A 19326-nucleotide genomic window follows, 5' to 3' on the forward strand; every position below is an offset into this window, starting at 1 on the left:
TTCACCACTGAGCCACGACGGGAACTCCTATATGTTTGTGTTTTTACTGCATATAGGTTTCATTTCTACAACAGTATTGTTTCCTTCTGCTGTGTATGATTCACTAAGTTTTTCACATAAGTTCCCAAAAGATAGGTACTGAATCTTGTAAAAATTAACATTGATATATTACTTTACAAAGTGTTTTTCACATCTATCATTTAATCCTCACAATATCCCTATAATGTTAGTATGATTATTAAATGCATTCTACTGATAAGCAACTAGAGCACAAGAGGGTGGATTATTAAGCATGAAGCCAAGAGCCAGAACCTGAAACCAAGTTCTAGCACTAACTGTTATGCTCTTTCTACCAAATTACTTCTTCTATTTACTATTCTTTCTCACTCACTGATCAACCTAGCAGACCCTGCTCAACACACAGGTGGGTCTTCTGGTACTTGTTCTGTTTTCTAACAAGAAAAATGAAGGAGCAGACAAAATGGGGCTTAAAGGATTCCTAAAAGGTCAGAGACTCTTCTGATATTTGTGTATCCATTTAACATCCAAGTCTCTGCATGGACACCTCTACGACTAAAGGATTTCAGTATCTACTGAAGTAGCTCTGGCTCCTAACAATTACTACGAAATTCTACCATCCCATAATTTCTACCTGTTGGTTCTGGTTCTCAGGCACATATAAAATAATTCCCAAATGTCTGAAGATAGCTGTCACGTCTACCACCCCCACTCAAATCTTCCCTTCTCAAGCACTGCACATGTGGGGATATAAATGAGGCTCCAGTGGCAGGGGTACTTACACAGACACAGGTATTATACAAGATGCTCAAACAGTCCTTGGACATTTCATCACTTACTGAAAGTGAAAAGGGAATCATTGGTTATTTTTCTCATTGGAAAAATAGTGTTAACACAATTAAATTTTTAAATGCAAGAACTGCTTCTCATTATCTCGAGATGATTATTTTCCTTTTAGCATACCTCCTTCTAGTCCTTATTTACCAAAGAGTTTCATGGTACCCATCAAAACTTACAAACTAATCTGTCTATTGCTTTTTGGTTTGATATAGTATCACATTTATTCTGCTCTTCATAATATCGACCTGCTGTGCTTTTATTACTTAATAAGCCATGTTCCCTTTGTAGCTTGCTTAGAATTATACCCAGGTTTTTATTCTATTTTGCTATTTAAATAGGCTAAAAATAAATAACATAATGTAAAGCCCTTTTATGCTTGTGCTGAATTGGTTCCCCAAGATACATTTCTAAAAGCAGAATTACTAGAATCCAAAGTATAAGCACCTTGACTATTCTTGATATAAATTTCCATTAAAAATTCAACTAGCAGCAAACAAGGATATTAGACCCAGAGTGTTTATCTGTGTTGGGTAAATGGCTTTTAATCTCTAACCTACTAACTACAATAAAGACCTGTTACTTCTCTGTGAGAAGGAACAGGAAAGCACAACAAAAAGGAAACTAATAATTTTTTTTTTTGCTTTTTAGGGCCCTGAGTGTAGCATATAGAAGTTCACAGGCTAGGGGTTGAATTGGAGCTACAGCTGCTGGCCTACACCACAGCCACAGCAATGCAGTATCCAAGCCTCATCTGCAACCTTCACCACAGCTCATGGCAATGCCAGATCCTTAACCCACTGAACAAGGCCAGGGATTGAGCCCATAGCCTCATGGATCCTAGCTGGGTTTGTTACTGCTGAGCCACAACAGGAGCTCCAGGAAACTAAATCTTTATTGTCCTGAAATTAGGACATGATAAAAGTGAGTATGAACTATGGATAAAGTGTTTTGATGGCATTACTTTTACTTTAAAAAACTGTCTCTGCCCTATGCTGTCACAAAATGTTAGGCCTCCCTCCAAGATTCTAGTAGGCAGCCCTACCAGGTTAACTTGACCAGAACAGTTATCTAACATCATCTTGAGACAATGCAGATGTCCTGTATCCCCCACCACCACCTTTCAACCTACGGGGGCTCTTTGGTTTATTTCATGACTTCAGAGATGGCTGGAACACCAAATCAGTGTATCTCAGTACTTCCAGACCTTTCAAAGGAAAAGTGGAATTCACTCATTCATCAAATATTTATTCAGCACCTACTCTAGAGCACATATAGAATAAACAGTGGCTAGCAAAAAAAAAAAAAAAAAAAAAAAAAAAAAAAAAAAGACAAAGCCTCATGACACTAGTGGGGGGAAAGAGAATAAATAAGTACACCAACAAGTAATTACAAGATGTTACTTGCTATGAGGACAGAGAACATGAAGAACCAATTTAGACAGGATACAAAGCTGAAACATCAAAGATGAACATGAATCCTCCTAACCACTACTGCACACACAAATGAGGCCTTTTATATGTCATGTTGATATTGCAGGGAAAAAAATTTTTAATCAAATGTTAACTGAAGTGATTTCTGGCTTTTAATGCCAAAGTAAGTACACATACTCTTCTTAATTAAATACTGACTACTTAAAAATATTTGCAACATGTGTTATTTATGAATAATAATAATAGAACAATACCCATATACCCACCACCCTGTTTAAGAAATAATGTGCTACCAAAACACTCTTGACTTTACCATACACATTTACTGGTAATGACTGAACTTTGTACAAAGGGCATTTATCACCTTTATAACAACAATAAAAACAAGATGGATGTACTGGGAGTTTGGGGTTACATTTAGAACAGATAAACAACAAGGTCCTACTCTATAGCACAGGGAAACTATGTCCAATCTCCTGGGACAGACCATAATGGAAAACAATATTAGAAAGTATGTGTAGGTGTGTGTGTGTTTCTGTGTATGACTGAGTCACTGTGTTGTACAGAAGAAACTGGCACAACACTGCAAATCAACTAAATAATAAAAAGATTAAAAAAAATAAAACAAATAATCTTACCAGGTTTTTCCTTACTCTCTCAATTAACTATACGAGAAATAAGAATTTGCAAAGAAAACATAAAAGCTAAACTAAACTCAACGACTATTAGAAACTAAAAAGACGCAATTCTTTTAGCCCAGTAGCTTTTGGTTTTTTGGAATGTTTTTGTTTTTGTCACACCCATGGCACGAAGTTCCCAGGGTGAGGGATCAAACCCACGCCACAGCGGCAATCCAAGCCACCGTAGTGACAATGTTGGATCTCTGACTGCACCACAAGAGAACTCCCAGCCCAGCAGTTTTCACACTTTTTCTTTTAAAGCACCACACCTGTATTTCCACTAAGTATAAAACAAAAGAGAGCGGCATAATTAAGAGTAGGGAGAGCCTCCTACAGCTGAATGGAAGGTATGTCCTCATTATTAAGAGTTAGGAAGGGAAAGAAGAGAAACTCCTGGGTGTTAACATATCAGCAGATTGGGAAATGAGGACTAGTGGCTGACAAGTATACTTACTTTTCAGTTTCTGTCCTCGAATAGAGATTGTGGGCCTCATAAGAATTTCTACAAGGAGCTATAAAAAAAATACATATATAATAAAACCTTCACAATTCAAAGCACAACTTAACAAAACAATCTTTGCACAGGCTAAATATCAGTCATGGTACTATAAGACCCTCTTGTTCCCAGCACAGGCAGAAGGCAATGAAGTTCAGGGAAATAAGCACTGTACCAAGACATGAGAAACCTGGGTTCTAGTTGCAGCACAGTTACCTATTTCCCATGTAAACCTGGGCAAGTCAATGTCCCTCCACGGCCTCAACTTTTTTTTTTAAGGGCCGCACCTGCAGCATATGGAAGTTACCAGGCTAGGGGTCAAATGAGAGCTGCAGCTGCCAGCCTACACCACAGCCACAGCAACACAAGATCTAAGCAGTGTCTGCGACCTATACCACAGCTCATGGCAACGCCGGATCCTTAACTCACTGAGCGAGGCCAAGAATCGAGCCCGCATCCTCATGGATACTAGTCAGGTTTGTTACCACTGAGCCACAATGGGAATTCTCATTTTTAAAAATAAGCAGGTTAGATTAGTTAATCTCGAGGATCCAAGGTGGCTTTAATTTTTTTTAAAGCTGGAGAACATTTATCACTATGATTCTTCCTTTGCTTAAGGAACATTTGTGTTCTTTTATAAACACATGTTTATGAAGAGTCACAAAAGATACACCATAAACTGTTAATACTTATTTCTACAGGGGGCTAGGGAGAATACACATTCATTTTTCATTTTATATACTTTTAATATAACACATAATTTTCTTTAAACTGTTTACAACAAATATGTGTTTAAAAACCCATGCTGTTGAAACAAAGAAGGACAGTTTATAATGATAAAAGGGTCAATCCATCAAGAAGATACAACAATTATAAACATATATGCATCTAACATCAGAGCCTCAAAATTTACATGAAGCAAAAGTTGACAGAAGTGAAGGAAACACAATTCAAAAATAATAGTTGGATACTTCAGTACCCCACTTTCAATAATGGACAATGAAGAATCACCAAAGAAACAGAAGACATGGGAGTTCCCGCTGTGGCTCAGTGGTAACAAACCCAATATAGTATCCATGAGGATGCGGGTTTGATCCCTGTCTTGCTCAGGGAGTTAAGAATGCAGCACTGCCGTGAGCTGTGGCATAGCAGCTCAGATCTGGCACTGCTATGGCTGTGGTGTAAGCCAGCAGCTACAGCTTCAATTTGACTTCTTCCTGGGAATTTCCATATGCCATGGCACGGCCCTAAAAAGATTTAAAAAAAAAAAAGAAAGAAATATAAGACTCAAACACTATAAACAAACAAACTCTAACAGGCATAAAACATTCTGCCCATCAACAGTAGAATACACATTCTATTCAAGCATACATGGAATATTCTCCAGGACAAGTCATATGTTAGACTATAAAACAAACCTTATTAAATGTAAAAGGATTAAAATCATACAAAACATGCTCTCTGACCACAATGAAATAAAATTAGAAATCAGTCACAGAAAGAAATTTGGGAAATTCACAAATGTGGATATTTTAAAATAAATTATAAATAAATAATCAACAAATCAAAGAGGAATTCACAAGGGAAATTAGAAAACACTCTGAGATGGAGCAATATACCAAAACTTATGATACAGCTAAAGCACTGCTTAGAGGAAAATTTATAGTTGTAAAACCTTAGAGTTAAAAAAAAAAAAAAAAAGAGTTCCCATCGTGGCTCAGTGGAAATAAATCTGACATAAATCTGACTAGCATCCATGAGGAAGCAGGCTTGATCCCGAGCCTCACTCAGTGGGTTAAGGATCCAGCGTTGCCATGAGCTGTGGTATAGGTCACAGACGTGGCTCAGATCTGGCATTGTAGTGGCTGTGGCACAGACCAGTGGCTATAGCTCTGATTCAACCCCTAGCCTGGGAACCTCCATATGCCACAGGTGCAGCCCCACAAAGACAAAAAGCCAAAACAAACAAACAAACCAAAAAAAAACCTCCCAGACTTCAGACTAAACCACAAAACTACAGTAATCAAAACAGTTTGGCAATAACACAAAAACAGATACATAGATCAGTGGAATAGAATAGAAAGCACAGAAATAAATCCACCGATTTATGGTCAGTTAATCTACAACAAAGGAGGCACGACTATACAATGGAGAAAAGACAGCCTCTTTAATAAGCTATGCTGGGAAAACCGGACAGCTACATGTAAAAGTATGAAATCAGAACATTCTCTAACATTATACAAAAATACATTCAAAATGGATTATAGACCTAAGTGTAAGATCAGACTCCTAGAGGAAAATATAGGCAGAACACTCCTTGACATAAATTGCAGCAGGCAGCAATATTTTTTTGGATTCATCTCCTAAAGGAAATAAAGACAAAAATAAAATGGCACCTAATTAAACTCAAAAACTTTTGCACAAGAAAGGAAGCCACCAACAAAGCAAAAAGACAATCTACTGAATAGGAGAAGATATTTGCAAATGATATGACTGATGAGGGATTAATATCCAACATACAGAAATAGATCATACAGCTCAACATCAAAAAAAAGCCAAACATGGAGTTCCCGTTATGGCACAGTGGAAACGAATCTGACTAGGAACCATGAGGTTGCGGGTTCGATCCCTGGCCTTGCTCAGTGGGTTGAGGATCGGCCTTGCCGTGAGATGTGGTATAGGTTGAAGATGTGGCTCAGATCTGGCATTGCTGTGGCTCTGACATAGGCTGGCGGCTATAGTTCCGATTAGACCCCTAGCCTAGGAACCTCCATATGCTGCAGGTGTGGCCCTTAAAACAAAACAAACAAACAAAAAAAGGCCAAACAACCTGATTAAAAAATGGGCAGAAGACCTGAATAAATATTTTTCCAAAGAGGTCATGTAGATGGCTAACAGGAACACGAAAAGATGCCTAATACTGTTAATCATCAGAGAAATGCAAATCAAAACCACAGTGAGACCTCACCTCATACAGGACAGAACGGCTATCATCAAAAAGAACATGAGTAACTAATGGTGTTGAGGATGTGAAAAAGGGAACCTTTGTACACATTTGGTAGGAATGTAAATTGATGGAGCTGCACTAAAAATAGAACTACCATATGACCCAGGAATTCCACTCCTGGGCATATATCCAAAAAAACCAAAAACGCTCATTCAAAAATATACGTGCACTCCAATGTTGACAGCAGCATTATTTACAACTGCCAAGAAGACATGGAAACCTATGCGCTCATCAAGAGAAAAATGAATAAAGAAGATGTGGTACACACACACCAATACTACTCAGCCATAAAAAAGAACAAAATTTTGCCTTTTGCAGCAACATAGATAGACCTGGAGAACATTAGGCTAAATGAAATCAGTCAGACAAAGACAGACAAATACTGTATGATATCACTTACATGTGCAATCTAAAAAATACAACAAACTAGTGAATATAAAAAAAAAGAAGCAGACACACAGATACAGAAAACAAATTAGTGGTTAACAAAGTGAGGGTAGGGGGTTACAGTACAGAGCTGGGAGAAGTGGGAGATGTAGACTATTGGATATGAGATAAGCTACAAGGATATACTGTACAACACAGGAAATACAGTCACTATTTTATAATAACTATAAATGGGGCATAACATTTAATAATTATGTTATAGATGTACAACCAGGACAAACCTCGAAAACATTAAGAAGCCAGTAACAAAAGATCACATATTACATGACTTCATTCCTACGAAATGTCCAGAACAAGGGTAACTATAGAGACAAAGTAGAGTAATAGGTGCCTATGAAGGGGGTGGGGGTGGGAGGTTGGAGAAGCAGGAGAGTGATAGCTAAAACACACAGAGTTTCTTTTGGCATGATAAAAATGTTCTAAAACTGGCTGTGGTGGTGGTTTCACATACCTATGAATATGCTAAAAACTACTGAATTACAGAATTTAAATGGCTGCATTACACGGTAAATGAACTGTATCTCCATAGAACTTCTTAAAAAACAATGAAGAAATACGATTTCTCTCTTACCTGATTAGTAAATGTTTAAAATACTTAAAATACACTGTTTAGTAGAGGAGACTACTGTGTGCTGGTAAAAGCCTATTGTGTGATTTGGGGGGTAGTGACAATGATGAGCTTATTTTCTGTTAACTCCTGGTGTCCTTTACTGCATGCTGGTGAAACCTCACTAACAAGGTCCATAAGAATACACATACACATTGTGTTGTTGATGGTGTGGATAGACAGACACTCTTATACTTTGTTATTAGACACATAAATTGATAAAATTTCAGGAATATAAATCAAAGAGTTTACCAAAAACAAGACACATAAGCTTTGATCTCAATATATACAAAAACTTCTACCGCAATCTTGTTTGTTACAAGAAAGGTGTGAGATAATCAATTGGGGCCTGGGTGAATAAGAGACTAATCACACCAGAGAATGTTATGCAGCTCTTTAAAAGTATGAGGCAGATTTACATGTACTAAAAGGAATCTATCCCCAAGCTAAAGAATTAGTGGAAAAAGCAAGGTACAGAGCCATGTACCTGTATATAGTGATGTGCCATCTCTACATGGGAAGAAAATAAACCTAAGGTAGGGACAGTGGGGATAACTGCTGACAAACACACACACACACACACACACACACACACACACACTCTACCAGAACATCTCTGGAAGGACATAGAAGAAACTAGCATTCACAGCTGCCTCCAAAGAGGGGACATGGGGAAGTAGGAGACATACCTTTTACTTTGTGCCTTAAGAAAAGGTGGCTATATTATCAACTAAATAAATCAATTCTTCTAACGTAAAAGCTACAGTGCTTCAACACAGGTTGAGTACCACTGAGTTTCTAAAGATTAAAATTCTGAAATGTTTGCTATGGTTCCTAAAATATTTCCTATTTCCCACTTCAAGACTTAAATTCTCAAGCCATTAGGTAGCAGTAGCAACAATAAACAACTACTTACATCAACACCTCCAAACAAGTCAAAAATATATGTATTTGGATAAGTGGTTTCTTGGGTAAGTTTCCTCTCTTCAGTAACAAATGCCATAGCCTCCATGGAGAGAAGAGGAGAAATTTCCTAATTAAGAAAGTATACAGAGACATTCAGTTTTAGTACGCAACACAAACCAGACATCAAAACATCAGTTTGCATTTTAGTCGCTACTTGAATTCCCATGAGCCCAAAGACAGCCGCCACTTAACCATAAAAAAAATTAATCTGGATATAATAAAAGTTGCAGTAATATCTAGCTTGTTAAATGCTTATTATATACCAGACATGGTTCTAAGTACTTCATGTATTACCTCTTCCCCCCAACCCCAACACCCTCATCCCCCCATGCTGTGCAATGGCTTCATGTGGGAATCTCAGTTCACAGACCAGGGACTGAACTTGGGCTGTGGTGATGAAAGCACCAAGTCCTAACCACTAGCCCACAAGGAACTCCCATGTATTACCTCTTTTAATCCTCACAACCTTATGATATAATAGTAACTTATCAGCCCAATTTTAAAGATAAGGAAACTGAGGCACACAGAGGTTCCAGTGTCACAGGGGGTATGTGACAGAGAGAAATCTTAAACCTAGGAAGTTTGGCTCCTGAATCTGTGCTTAGAGAAGAAAGCAGAACTATTTTGGGTGAAATAGGAAGACTAAAGGACCCTTCTCATTATGCTCCCTTCTCAGGAACCTCGAGGAAGAAGGAACACAATGGGCTAGATCAATAGTTCTCACACAGTGGTGAGCATCAGAATCATCTAAAGGGCTTGCTGAAACCCAGGCTGTTGGGTCCTACCTTCAGTTTCTAATTTAATAGGTCTGGAGTGAAGCCTGAAAATGTGCATTTATACAGGTCCAAAGTGATGCTGATGTTGGTCCAGGTACCACACATCAAGAAAAGGCAGAGGGAGTTAGTTCCCTAGTGGTTCAGGGAACTAACTCCTAACTAACTAACTAACTCCCTAGTGTTGTCACTGGTTACTGCTGTGGTGGGGGTTTGATCCCTGGCCTGAGAATTTCTACATGCTTCAGGTGTGGCCAAAAAAAAAAAAAAAAAAAAAAGAAAGAAAGGAAGAAAGAAAATAAAAAGCAGAACTCTATTATGTGCCTGGTACCAGGTTTTATACTTTAGCCCATTTAATCCTTAACATAATTCAATGAAGTGAGTATAGTTCTGTTCATTTTACAGATGAAAAAACAAAATCATGAAGTTGTGCAGGGTCACATAATTAGTAACTGACTGAACTACTTCCTCCGGGTTTCATTTCTCTCATTTATAAAACGAGGCTGTAATTCCTGCTGGCAATATAGTACAATGGAAGCTGGTTTCAGGAGAAGACACATTGTGTGACAGCCACATGGCTTTGGGTGGGTTATGCCAACTCTCAGTTTTCTCAACTGAAAAAGGGAAAGGAGAAGACATCTGGATTTGCCTGGTCAGTATCTTCTTTATTCTTTTTCAGGTAACAGCCCCATTTCTGTGGAGGAACATGAGGCCACACACAGGCATCAGGAAAGGAACAGCTTAATTTTATTTGACCCCTGAATTCCCATCAGTGCTTTCCAGTTATGTGAGACAATAAAGGATCCTTTTTGCTAGCCTGAGTGGGTTACTGTTAACTGCAATCAAAGCATCTGGACTAATACATATCACCCATCTCACAGAATTTTCATAAAAACTAAATATGCCTAGTACACAGTAAATTTCAAATAAGTATCTGCTGAATGCATAAAGAAATGATGGTCCACAGAGAGCACTCACAAATATTGTCTATGTGTATCTGAGATTCTGCAGGAATCAAATGAGATAATGTATAATTCTTTGCTAAATGTTTTCAAACAAGAGTAAGACACTATGAGAAGATCAAGAAGACAAAATGTTTTTGTTTTATTAAATTTTAAACAACTCTTCTTAAAGGCAGAGATTAAACTTCTTTGGCCCTATTATATTTTGGAATGACTTATTATGTGATAAATAGAATTTCATCTCTGAAAAAACGTTGTATCGTTTTATCATGATCGGATATAACTTGCATAGGTTTAAGCTATAGCTAGAGCTGGTGATCTAAATTCTCAAGACTGAGAACAATTGTCCCAGATGTCTTTGCAGTCTTTCCACCCCTTCCTCAACCATCAAGCCCAGTCTGTTCATTTTATTAAGTTACTCATAATTATGAACAACCATAAGCACACTTCCTTGAAGCTTCAGCAAAATGAGATCCTTTAAATCCTGCTCAAAAAGAATGTAACACAATTTCAGGGCACAGGCCTCCTAAATCAAGCAAGCACTGACATAAAATAAGTGCGAATAAAACCCAGAAGTAGATACACAGGGAATTTAATGGTCATTATCCCTGGGTGATGGAATTATAGGTGATTTTTATTTTTTTATTTTTTTTGCACTTTTTCTGAACTTCCCAAATTATCTACAGCTTACGCAATTACAACAGGCTATTTTAAAAAGTAGACTGAAGGAAAGAAAATATCATCATCTGGATGCCTTGAATGGAGCCCCTCCAAGGCCCCTAACAGTTACCTTAAGGATGTTTTGGCACTCAACGAAGTCACTGTGGAGGTGGCTGGTTGCATACAGCTTAAGGAGCAGCTGAGGAATTCCACTCCATTTGGACTGTTTGTCTCTCTCCATCAAAAAAGTCTCAGTGAACTGTGAGTCAAAGAGAAAAAAAAAAAGAGGACCATTTACTGGTGAGGAAAGAACTAACTACTAGCATATATGGCAAAGAAGAGCAGCTGGCTTCTAAATCCACCCAGGACAAATAATTCAAAGGTTTCAATCTAATTCCTTAAAAAAAAAAAAAAAGGCACAATATTGTAAATCAACTATACTTTAATTAGAAAAAACAAGAAGAAGAAAGGAAAAAAAAAAAAAGAGAGAGAGAGAGAGAACCTTCCCTCCCATTCCAGAGGTCTCTCAAAACCTTCAAAAGTTCCCCCGCAGCTGGTAAGGGAAAAGTCTGGCTCCTTGTCTGTGATACATGCCCTTCCTAGTCTATCACTTACTTTCCTCTCTAGCTTCGTCTCTTTTCCAAAGCACACACTAGGCTCCACATGGTCATGTTCTCTCTCTATGGCTCTTGGCACGTGCTCTTTCTCCGCCCTCAGAGCCCTGTACCTGTATGTATGATATGCCAACCATGTGGAGAGAAAATAAACCTATTGGGGGGGGGGAAGGGGAGTAATTACTTACCCACACATACAGTAGACCCTTAAACAACACAGGTTTGAACTGCACAGGTCCACTTACATGAGGGTTTTTTCCCAACAGCAAATACTACAGTACAACACAGTCCAAGGTTGGGTGAAACTGGGGGTGCAGGAGAACTGCGGGTATGGAAGACCAACTCTAAGCTATACACAAATTTTTGACTGTGGATGGCTGGCGCCCCCAACCCCTGTGTTGTTCAAAGGGCAACTGAAAATTACTACAGAACATCCTCTGGATGTCATTTATACCTGGAAAGCTCCTTCTCCGCCCTGTCTTTCTACCCAGAAAGCTCTTTCCTCTTTCAAAATGCAAGCCAAAACCCCCAGAAATTTTCCTTGATAGGCCTTCTCCTCTCTTCTTTTTTGGAGGGTCTGGGGCCTTTTCTACCATTTACCATAGTGTATCATAATTAGTGGTTCATTCGTCCCCCCTCTTGGCAACCACAAGCTCCTTCAAAGTAGCTACCAGGCTATGTTGATTGTACAAACCTCTCTCTCTCAAGGAATGCCAGACACAGAGCAGAGACTCCATAAAAATGTTTGAAGGCATGAGCAATAGCCTAATGGCCATTAGACTAGAAGTCTAATGACAGGTTCATTAATCAATAGGCAGTTTCCACTAACACTTCTGGGACACAGCATTATCAGGTGCCAGAAGTGAACCATTTTCATGTACACTTCTCCCTCAATTATATCAAAAGATCACTGTAACTTATTACAGGACATGGCAGGTCTTCAATAACATTTTAGTCTATTCTGACACATATCCGTCCAATGATCTTAGACAAGTCCCATTATTCTTTTTGAGCTTGTTTTCATAGATTGTAAAAATAAGATAATACAGAGGTAATGGGAGGCAATGAGATGTTTGTGACAGTAATTTGAACCATAGGAAATTACCATTTCTATAGGGCAAAGTGAGTATCAGAAATTTTATATACTTCAAGCAAGCTCAAATCCAGGCAAGCCCCAAAACAATAAAAAACATCTTTCCTTTCCTTGAAAGGAAAAGAAAACAATACTGGTTTCACAGGACTCAGCAAAAGCAGTGCTTATAGACAACTTTATAGCCATAAACATTTATATTTAAAAAAGGAGAGAGATATCAGATTATCTAATCTTCTACCATGAGAAGCCGGGGGGGGGGGGAAATAAACTAAACCAAAGCAAGCATGATGAAATTAAAAAGATTATTGCAAAAAAGTTATGGAAAAAATGAATAAAAATCAACAAAATCAAAAGTTCTCTTCTCAACAGATATAGAAAAAGCTTTTAACAAAATTCAACACCCACGTATGATAAAACCTCTTCAGAAAGTGGGCAAGAAGGGGTCACAATTCAACTCAACATAATAAATGCTGTATATGACAAACCCACAGTTAACATCATATTCAATGGTGAAAAGCTGAGAACATTTCCTCTAAGATCAGGCAAAAGACAAGGATGCCTACTTTTGCCACTTGTATTCAACATAGTTTTGGAAGTCTTAGCCACAGCAATTAGAGAAGAAAAAGAAAGAAAAGGAATCCAAACTGGCAAAGAAGAAACTGTCACTATTTGCAGATGACATGATTTTATACACAGAAAATATTTAAAGATACTACCAGAAAACTACTACAGCTTACCAACTAGTTCAGTAAAGTTGCCGGATACAAAATTAATATATAGAAATTTGTTGCCTTTCTACACAGTAACAACAAAATACCACAAAGAGAAATCAAGGAAACAATCCCATTTACCACTGCATCAAGAAGAAAAAAATACCTAGGAATAAGCCTACCTATGGAGGCAAAAGACCTAAACTCTGAAAACTCTAAGATGCTGATGAAAGAAAATGAAGATGACACAAATAGAAAGATATATCATCTTCTTGGATTGGATGAATCAATATTATTAAAATGACCATACTCCCCAAAGCAATCAACAGAGTCAGTGCAATCTCTATTAAATTACCAATGGCATTTTTCATAGAACTAGAACAAATTATTTTAAAATTTTGATGGAAACAGAGAAGACCCCAAATAACCAAATAATCTTGAGAAAGAAGACCAAAGCTGTAGAAATCAGGCTCCCTGGCTTCAGACTACACTACAAAGCTACTGTAATCAAAACAGTATGATATGGGCACAAAAACAGACATATAGATTGATGGAACAAAATACAGAGTTCCAAAATAAACCCAGGCATTTTTTTTTTTTTTGTCTTTCTGTCTTTTCTAGGGCTGCACCTGCAGCGTATGGAGGTTCCCAGGCTAGGGGTCCAATAAGAGCCGTAGCCGCCAGCCTACACCAGAGCCACAGCAATGCAGGATCTGAGCCATGTCTGTGACCTACACCACAGCTCATGGCAACACCAGATCCTTAACCCACTGAGCCAGGCCAGGGATCAAACCCGCAACTTCATGGCTGCTAGTCAAAACGCAGGCATTTTGATTATGGTCAATTAATCTCAACAAAGGAGGCAAGACTATACAAAAGACAGACTCTTCAATAAGCAGTGCTTTGAAAATTGGACAGCTCCATGTAAAAGAATGAAATTAGAACATTCTCTAACACTATACAAAAATAAACTCAAAATGGATTAAAGAGAGTTCCCTTCATGGCTCAGTGAACCATAGGGTTGTGGGTTCGATCCCTGCCCTTGCTCAGTGGGTTGAGGATTTGGCGTTGCTGTGAGCTGTGGTGTAGGTTGCAGACACAGCTCGGATCCCGTGTTGCTGTGGCTCTGGCATAGGCCAGCAGCTACAGCTGCGATTAGACCCCTAGCCTGGGAACCTCCATATGCCGTGGGAGCGGCCCTAGAAAAATCCAAAAAAGACCAAAAAAAAAAAAAGGATTAAAGACCTAAATGTAAGATTAGATACTTTTTTTTAACTAATACTCCTAGAAAAAAACATAGGCAGAACATTATTTGTCATAAATCACAGCAATATTTTTTTGGATCCATTTTCTAGAATAATGGAAATTAAAACAGAAATAAACAAACAGGACCTAATTAAACTTAAAAGATTTTACACAGCAAAGAAAACCATAAACAAAACAAAAAGACAATCTACAGATTGGGAGAACATATTTGCAAATGGTGCCATGGACAAAGGATTAATTTCCAAATTATACAAACAGCTCACACATCTTACTATCCAAAAACAAAAAAACAAAAAACAAAAAAAACAAACTTAACCCAATAAGAAAACAGGTAGAAGACCTAAATAAACATTTCTCCCAAGAAGACATAAGCATGGCCAACAGGCAGATGAAAAGATTCTCAGTGTTGCTAATTATTAGAGAAACTCAAATCATAACTATAATGAGGCATCATCTCACACCAGTCAGAATGGCCATCATTAAAAAGTCTACAGGAGTTCCCATTGTAGCACAGTGGTTAACGAATCTGACTAGGAACCATGAGGTTGCGAGTTCAATCCCCGGCCTTGCTCAGTGGGTTGGGGATCTGGCGTTGCTGTGAGCTGTGGTGTAGGTTGCAGACGCAGCTCGGATGGCGTGTTGCTGTGGCTCTGGCATAGGCTGGTGACTACAGCTTGGATTCGACCCCTGGCCTGGGAACCTCCATATGCTGCGGGAAGCGGCCCTCGAAAAGGCAAAAAGACAAAAAAAAAAAAAGTCTACGAATAACAAATGCTGGAGAGGTTATGGAGAAAAAGCAACCCGCCTACACTGCTGGTGGTAATGAAACTGGTGCAGCCACTATGGAGAAAAGTATGGAGTTTCCTTAAAAAAACTAAAAATAAAATGCTATAAAATTGGGTTGTGATGATCATTGTACAACTATAAATGTAATAAACTGAGTAATATAAAAAGATAAATAAATAAAATATGTATAGATTCATGATTTTATTTTGTGACTTATACCTAAAAAAAAAAAAAACAAAACAAAACAAAACAAAAAAAACCTAAAAATAGGAGTTCCCGTTGTGGCGCAGTGGTTAACGAATCTGACTAGGAACCATGAGGTTGTGGGTTTGATCCCTGCCCTTGCTCAGTGGGTTAACAATCCGGCATTGCCGTGAGCTGTGGTGTAGGTCGCAGACGCAGCTCGGATCCCGTGTTGCTGTGGCTCTGGCATAGGCCGGCAGCTACAGCTCCGATTAGACCCCTAGCCTGGGAACCTCCATATGCCACGGGAGCGGCCCAAGAAATGGCAAAAAGACAAAAAAAAAAAAAAAAAAAAAAAAAAAAACTAAAAATAGAGTTACCATATGATCTTGCAATCCCACTTCTAATTCAAAAAGATACATGAACCCAAATGTTCACAGCAGCACTATTTTCAATAGCCAAGACATGAAGGTAACTTAAGTATCCATCAACAGACAAAAGGATAAAGAAGATGTGGTATATATACACAATGGAATGTTATTCAGCCATAAATAAAGAAGGAACTAATGCCATTTGCAGCAACATGGATAGACCTAGAGATTATTATAATAAGTGAGGTAAGTCAAAGAAAGACAAACATCATATAATATCACTTATATATGGAATCTTTTTAAAAATGATGTAAATGAACTTATTTACAAAACTTATTTACAAAATGATGTAAATGAACTTATTTAAGTCAAAGAAAGACAAACATCATATAATATCACTTATATATGGAATCTTTTTAAAAATGATGTAAATGAACTTATTTACAAAACAGGCTCACAGACACAGAAAATTAAAGGTGTGAGGGAGATAAATTAGGAGTTTGGGATTAACATATGCACATTACTATATATAAAATAGATGAAAAAGGACCTACTGTATAACACAGGAAACTACATTCAATATATTGTAATAATCTATAATGGAAAGAATCTGTAATGGAAAAGAATACATATTTACATATACCTCTGAATCACTCTGTTGTACACATGAATCTAACACAACATCGTAAATTAACTATGCTTCTGTTTTTTTTAATGGTTAAAAAAAGATTAAAAATTTAAAAAGAAAGTTGGTTATCTGAGAAGATCAACGATATTGAAAACAGTTACACTGACCAGAGTTACTGCCATGGCTCAGTGGTTAACGAACCCAACAAGCATCCATGAGGATTCGGGTTTGATCCCTGGCCTCACTTAGTGGGTTAACAATCCAGCATTGCCATGAGCTGTGGTGTAGGTCACAGATACAACTGGGATCCCGCACTGCTGTGGCGTAGGGTGGCAGCTACAGCTCCGACTGAACCCCTAACCTGGGAACCTCCATATGCCATGGGTGTGGACAAAAAGACACAAGACAAAAAAAGAAAGAAAGAAAAAAAAAAAGAAAATAGTTACACTGACCAACTTACATTTACACAAATTACTATATTCAAGAATGAAAGCGGGAGTTCCCGTCATGGCACAGTGGTTAACAAATCCGAATAGGAACCATGAGGGTGCGGGTTCGGTCCCTGCCCTTGCTCAGTGGGTTAACGATCCGGCGTTGCCATGAGCTGTGGCATAGGTTGCAGATGCAGCTCGGATCCCGAGTTGCTGTGGCTCTGGTGTAGGCCGGCGGCTACAGCTCCGATTAGACCCCTAGCCTGGGAACCTCCATATGTCATGGGAGCGGCCCAAAGAAATAGCAAAAAGACAAAAAAAAAAAAAAAAAAAAAAAAAGAATGAAAGGGGTACAATACTACCAACCTTAAGGAAATAAAAGCGTTTACAGGAAGTATGAGAAACAACCGTATGCCAACAAACTACCTAACTTAGATGAAATGTACAAATTCCTGGAAAGACACAAACAAAAGAATAAATAGAAAATCTGACATACCTACAACAATTAATGAGTTCAAATCAGTGACTTAATAAGAAAGGAAGAATGAGAGGGAGAGAGGAAGGAAACTCCTCACAAAGAAGAAAAGTCCAAATGCTTTAACTGGAAAATTCTACCAAATATTTAAAGAGTAACTAACAAATACTTCACAAACTCTTCCATAGAAAAGTGGGGGAAATATTTTCCAACCCTTTCTTGAGGTTAATATTACCCTGATACCAAAACCGAAAAAAGACATTATAAAAAAACTACAGACCAATGTCTCTGATACACATAAACACAAAACTCCCCAGGGAAAAAGGTGACCTTTGAACAACATGTGGTTATGGGTGTCAAGTGATTCAACAGTTGAAAACCCACAATAACTTTACAATTAGCCCTATATCCAGGGTTTCGCATGCAAAGATTCAACTAACTGTGGATCATGTAGTACCACAGTAAGTATTCATCAAAAAAAAATCCACAAGTAAATGGACCCATGCAATTCAAACCTGTGTTGTTCAAGAGTCAGCTTCACCTTCCAAGTGAACATGGAAAATTCTCCAGAACAGAGGTTTATTTCAGGGATGCAAGGATGGTTCAAGATTCACAAATCAATCAATACACCACATTAACAAAAGAAAAGAATAAAAATCATATGATCATCTCAATAGATGCAGAAAAAGCCTTTGACAAAATACTATATTCATGATAAAAACTCTCATCAAAATTGGTATAGAGGAAACATATCTCAACCTAATAAAAGTCATTTATTACAAACCCACAGTTAACATCATATTCAACAGTGAAAAGCTGAAAGATTTTCCTCTTAATCAGAAACAAAACTCTCACTCATCACTTCTATTTTACATAGTATTGGAAATTCTAGCCACAGCAATCAGACAAGAAGAAGAAATAAAAGGCATCCAGATTGGAAGAAACAAGTAAAATTGTCACTATTTGCAGATGACATGATACCATATATAGAAAACCCTAAAGTTTCCACAAAAAACTATTACTCATTCAATAAATGAACTCAGTAAAGCTGAAGGACACAATATTAATACACAGAAACCTATAACTTTTATATACACTGATAATGAACTATAAAAAGCAAGAAAACAATCCCACTTAAAATCACACCAAGAAGAATAAAATACCTAGGAATAAACTTAACCAAGGAGACCTATAAGCAGAAAACTATAATATACGAATGAAGGAAACTGAAGATAATACAAAAAAAAAAAAAAAAAAGGAAAAATATCCTGTATTCCTGGATTAGAAGAATACTGTTAAAATGTTCATAATACCCAAAGCAATCTACAGATTTAATGCAATTCCTATCAAAATATCCATGGTATTTTTTACAGAACTACAACAAATAAGCCTAAAGTTTATATGGTACTACAAAAGGCCCTGAATTGCCAAAGTAATCCTGAGAAAAAAGAACAAAGCTGGAAGTATCACACTCCCTGATTTCAGACTATGCTACAAAACTATGGTAATCAAAACTACAAAGTACTAGCACAGAAACAGACACACAAATAAACCCCCACACTTATGTTCAATTAATTTACAACAAAGGAGACCAGAATATACAATGGAGAAAAGACAGCTTCTTCAATAAATGGTGTTGGTAAAACTGGACAGCCACATGCAAAACAATGAAATTTGAACATTTTCTCACACCATGTAAAAAATAAAGTCAAAATGGATTAAGGACCCTAAATATAAGACTGGAAACCATAAAACTCTTAGAAGAGAACATAGGCAGAACATTCTTTGACCTAAATCACAGCAGTATGTTTTTCACCTGTCTCCTACAGCAAAAGAAACAAAAGCAGGAGTTCCCATCATGGCTCACTGGTATAGAATCCAAC

At 37.7% G+C, this 19326-nt stretch overlaps 1 protein-coding gene across 2 annotated transcripts in view; it reads right to left on the minus strand.

The window, feature by feature from the left end:
- The window catches only part of TRPC4AP (transient receptor potential cation channel subfamily C member 4 associated protein), an 82641-nt gene that overhangs the window by 37594 nt on the left and 25721 nt on the right, over positions 1-19326 (minus strand). For both annotated transcript variants that reach the window (XM_003359957.4, XM_013985291.2), the window contains exons 2-5: positions 11017-11145; positions 8442-8558; positions 3423-3480; positions 801-856 (exon numbers count right to left, since the gene is read on the minus strand). In XM_003359957.4, the coding sequence (XP_003360005.1) occupies positions 801-856; positions 3423-3480; positions 8442-8558; positions 11017-11145 (360 nt within the window). The remainder of the gene's footprint in view (positions 1-800; positions 857-3422; positions 3481-8441; positions 8559-11016; positions 11146-19326) is intronic.

Source organism: Sus scrofa, chromosome 17 (genome assembly GCF_000003025.6).
Source record: "Sus scrofa isolate TJ Tabasco breed Duroc chromosome 17, Sscrofa11.1, whole genome shotgun sequence".
In the NCBI taxonomy this organism is placed as follows: domain Eukaryota; kingdom Metazoa; phylum Chordata; class Mammalia; order Artiodactyla; family Suidae; genus Sus; species Sus scrofa.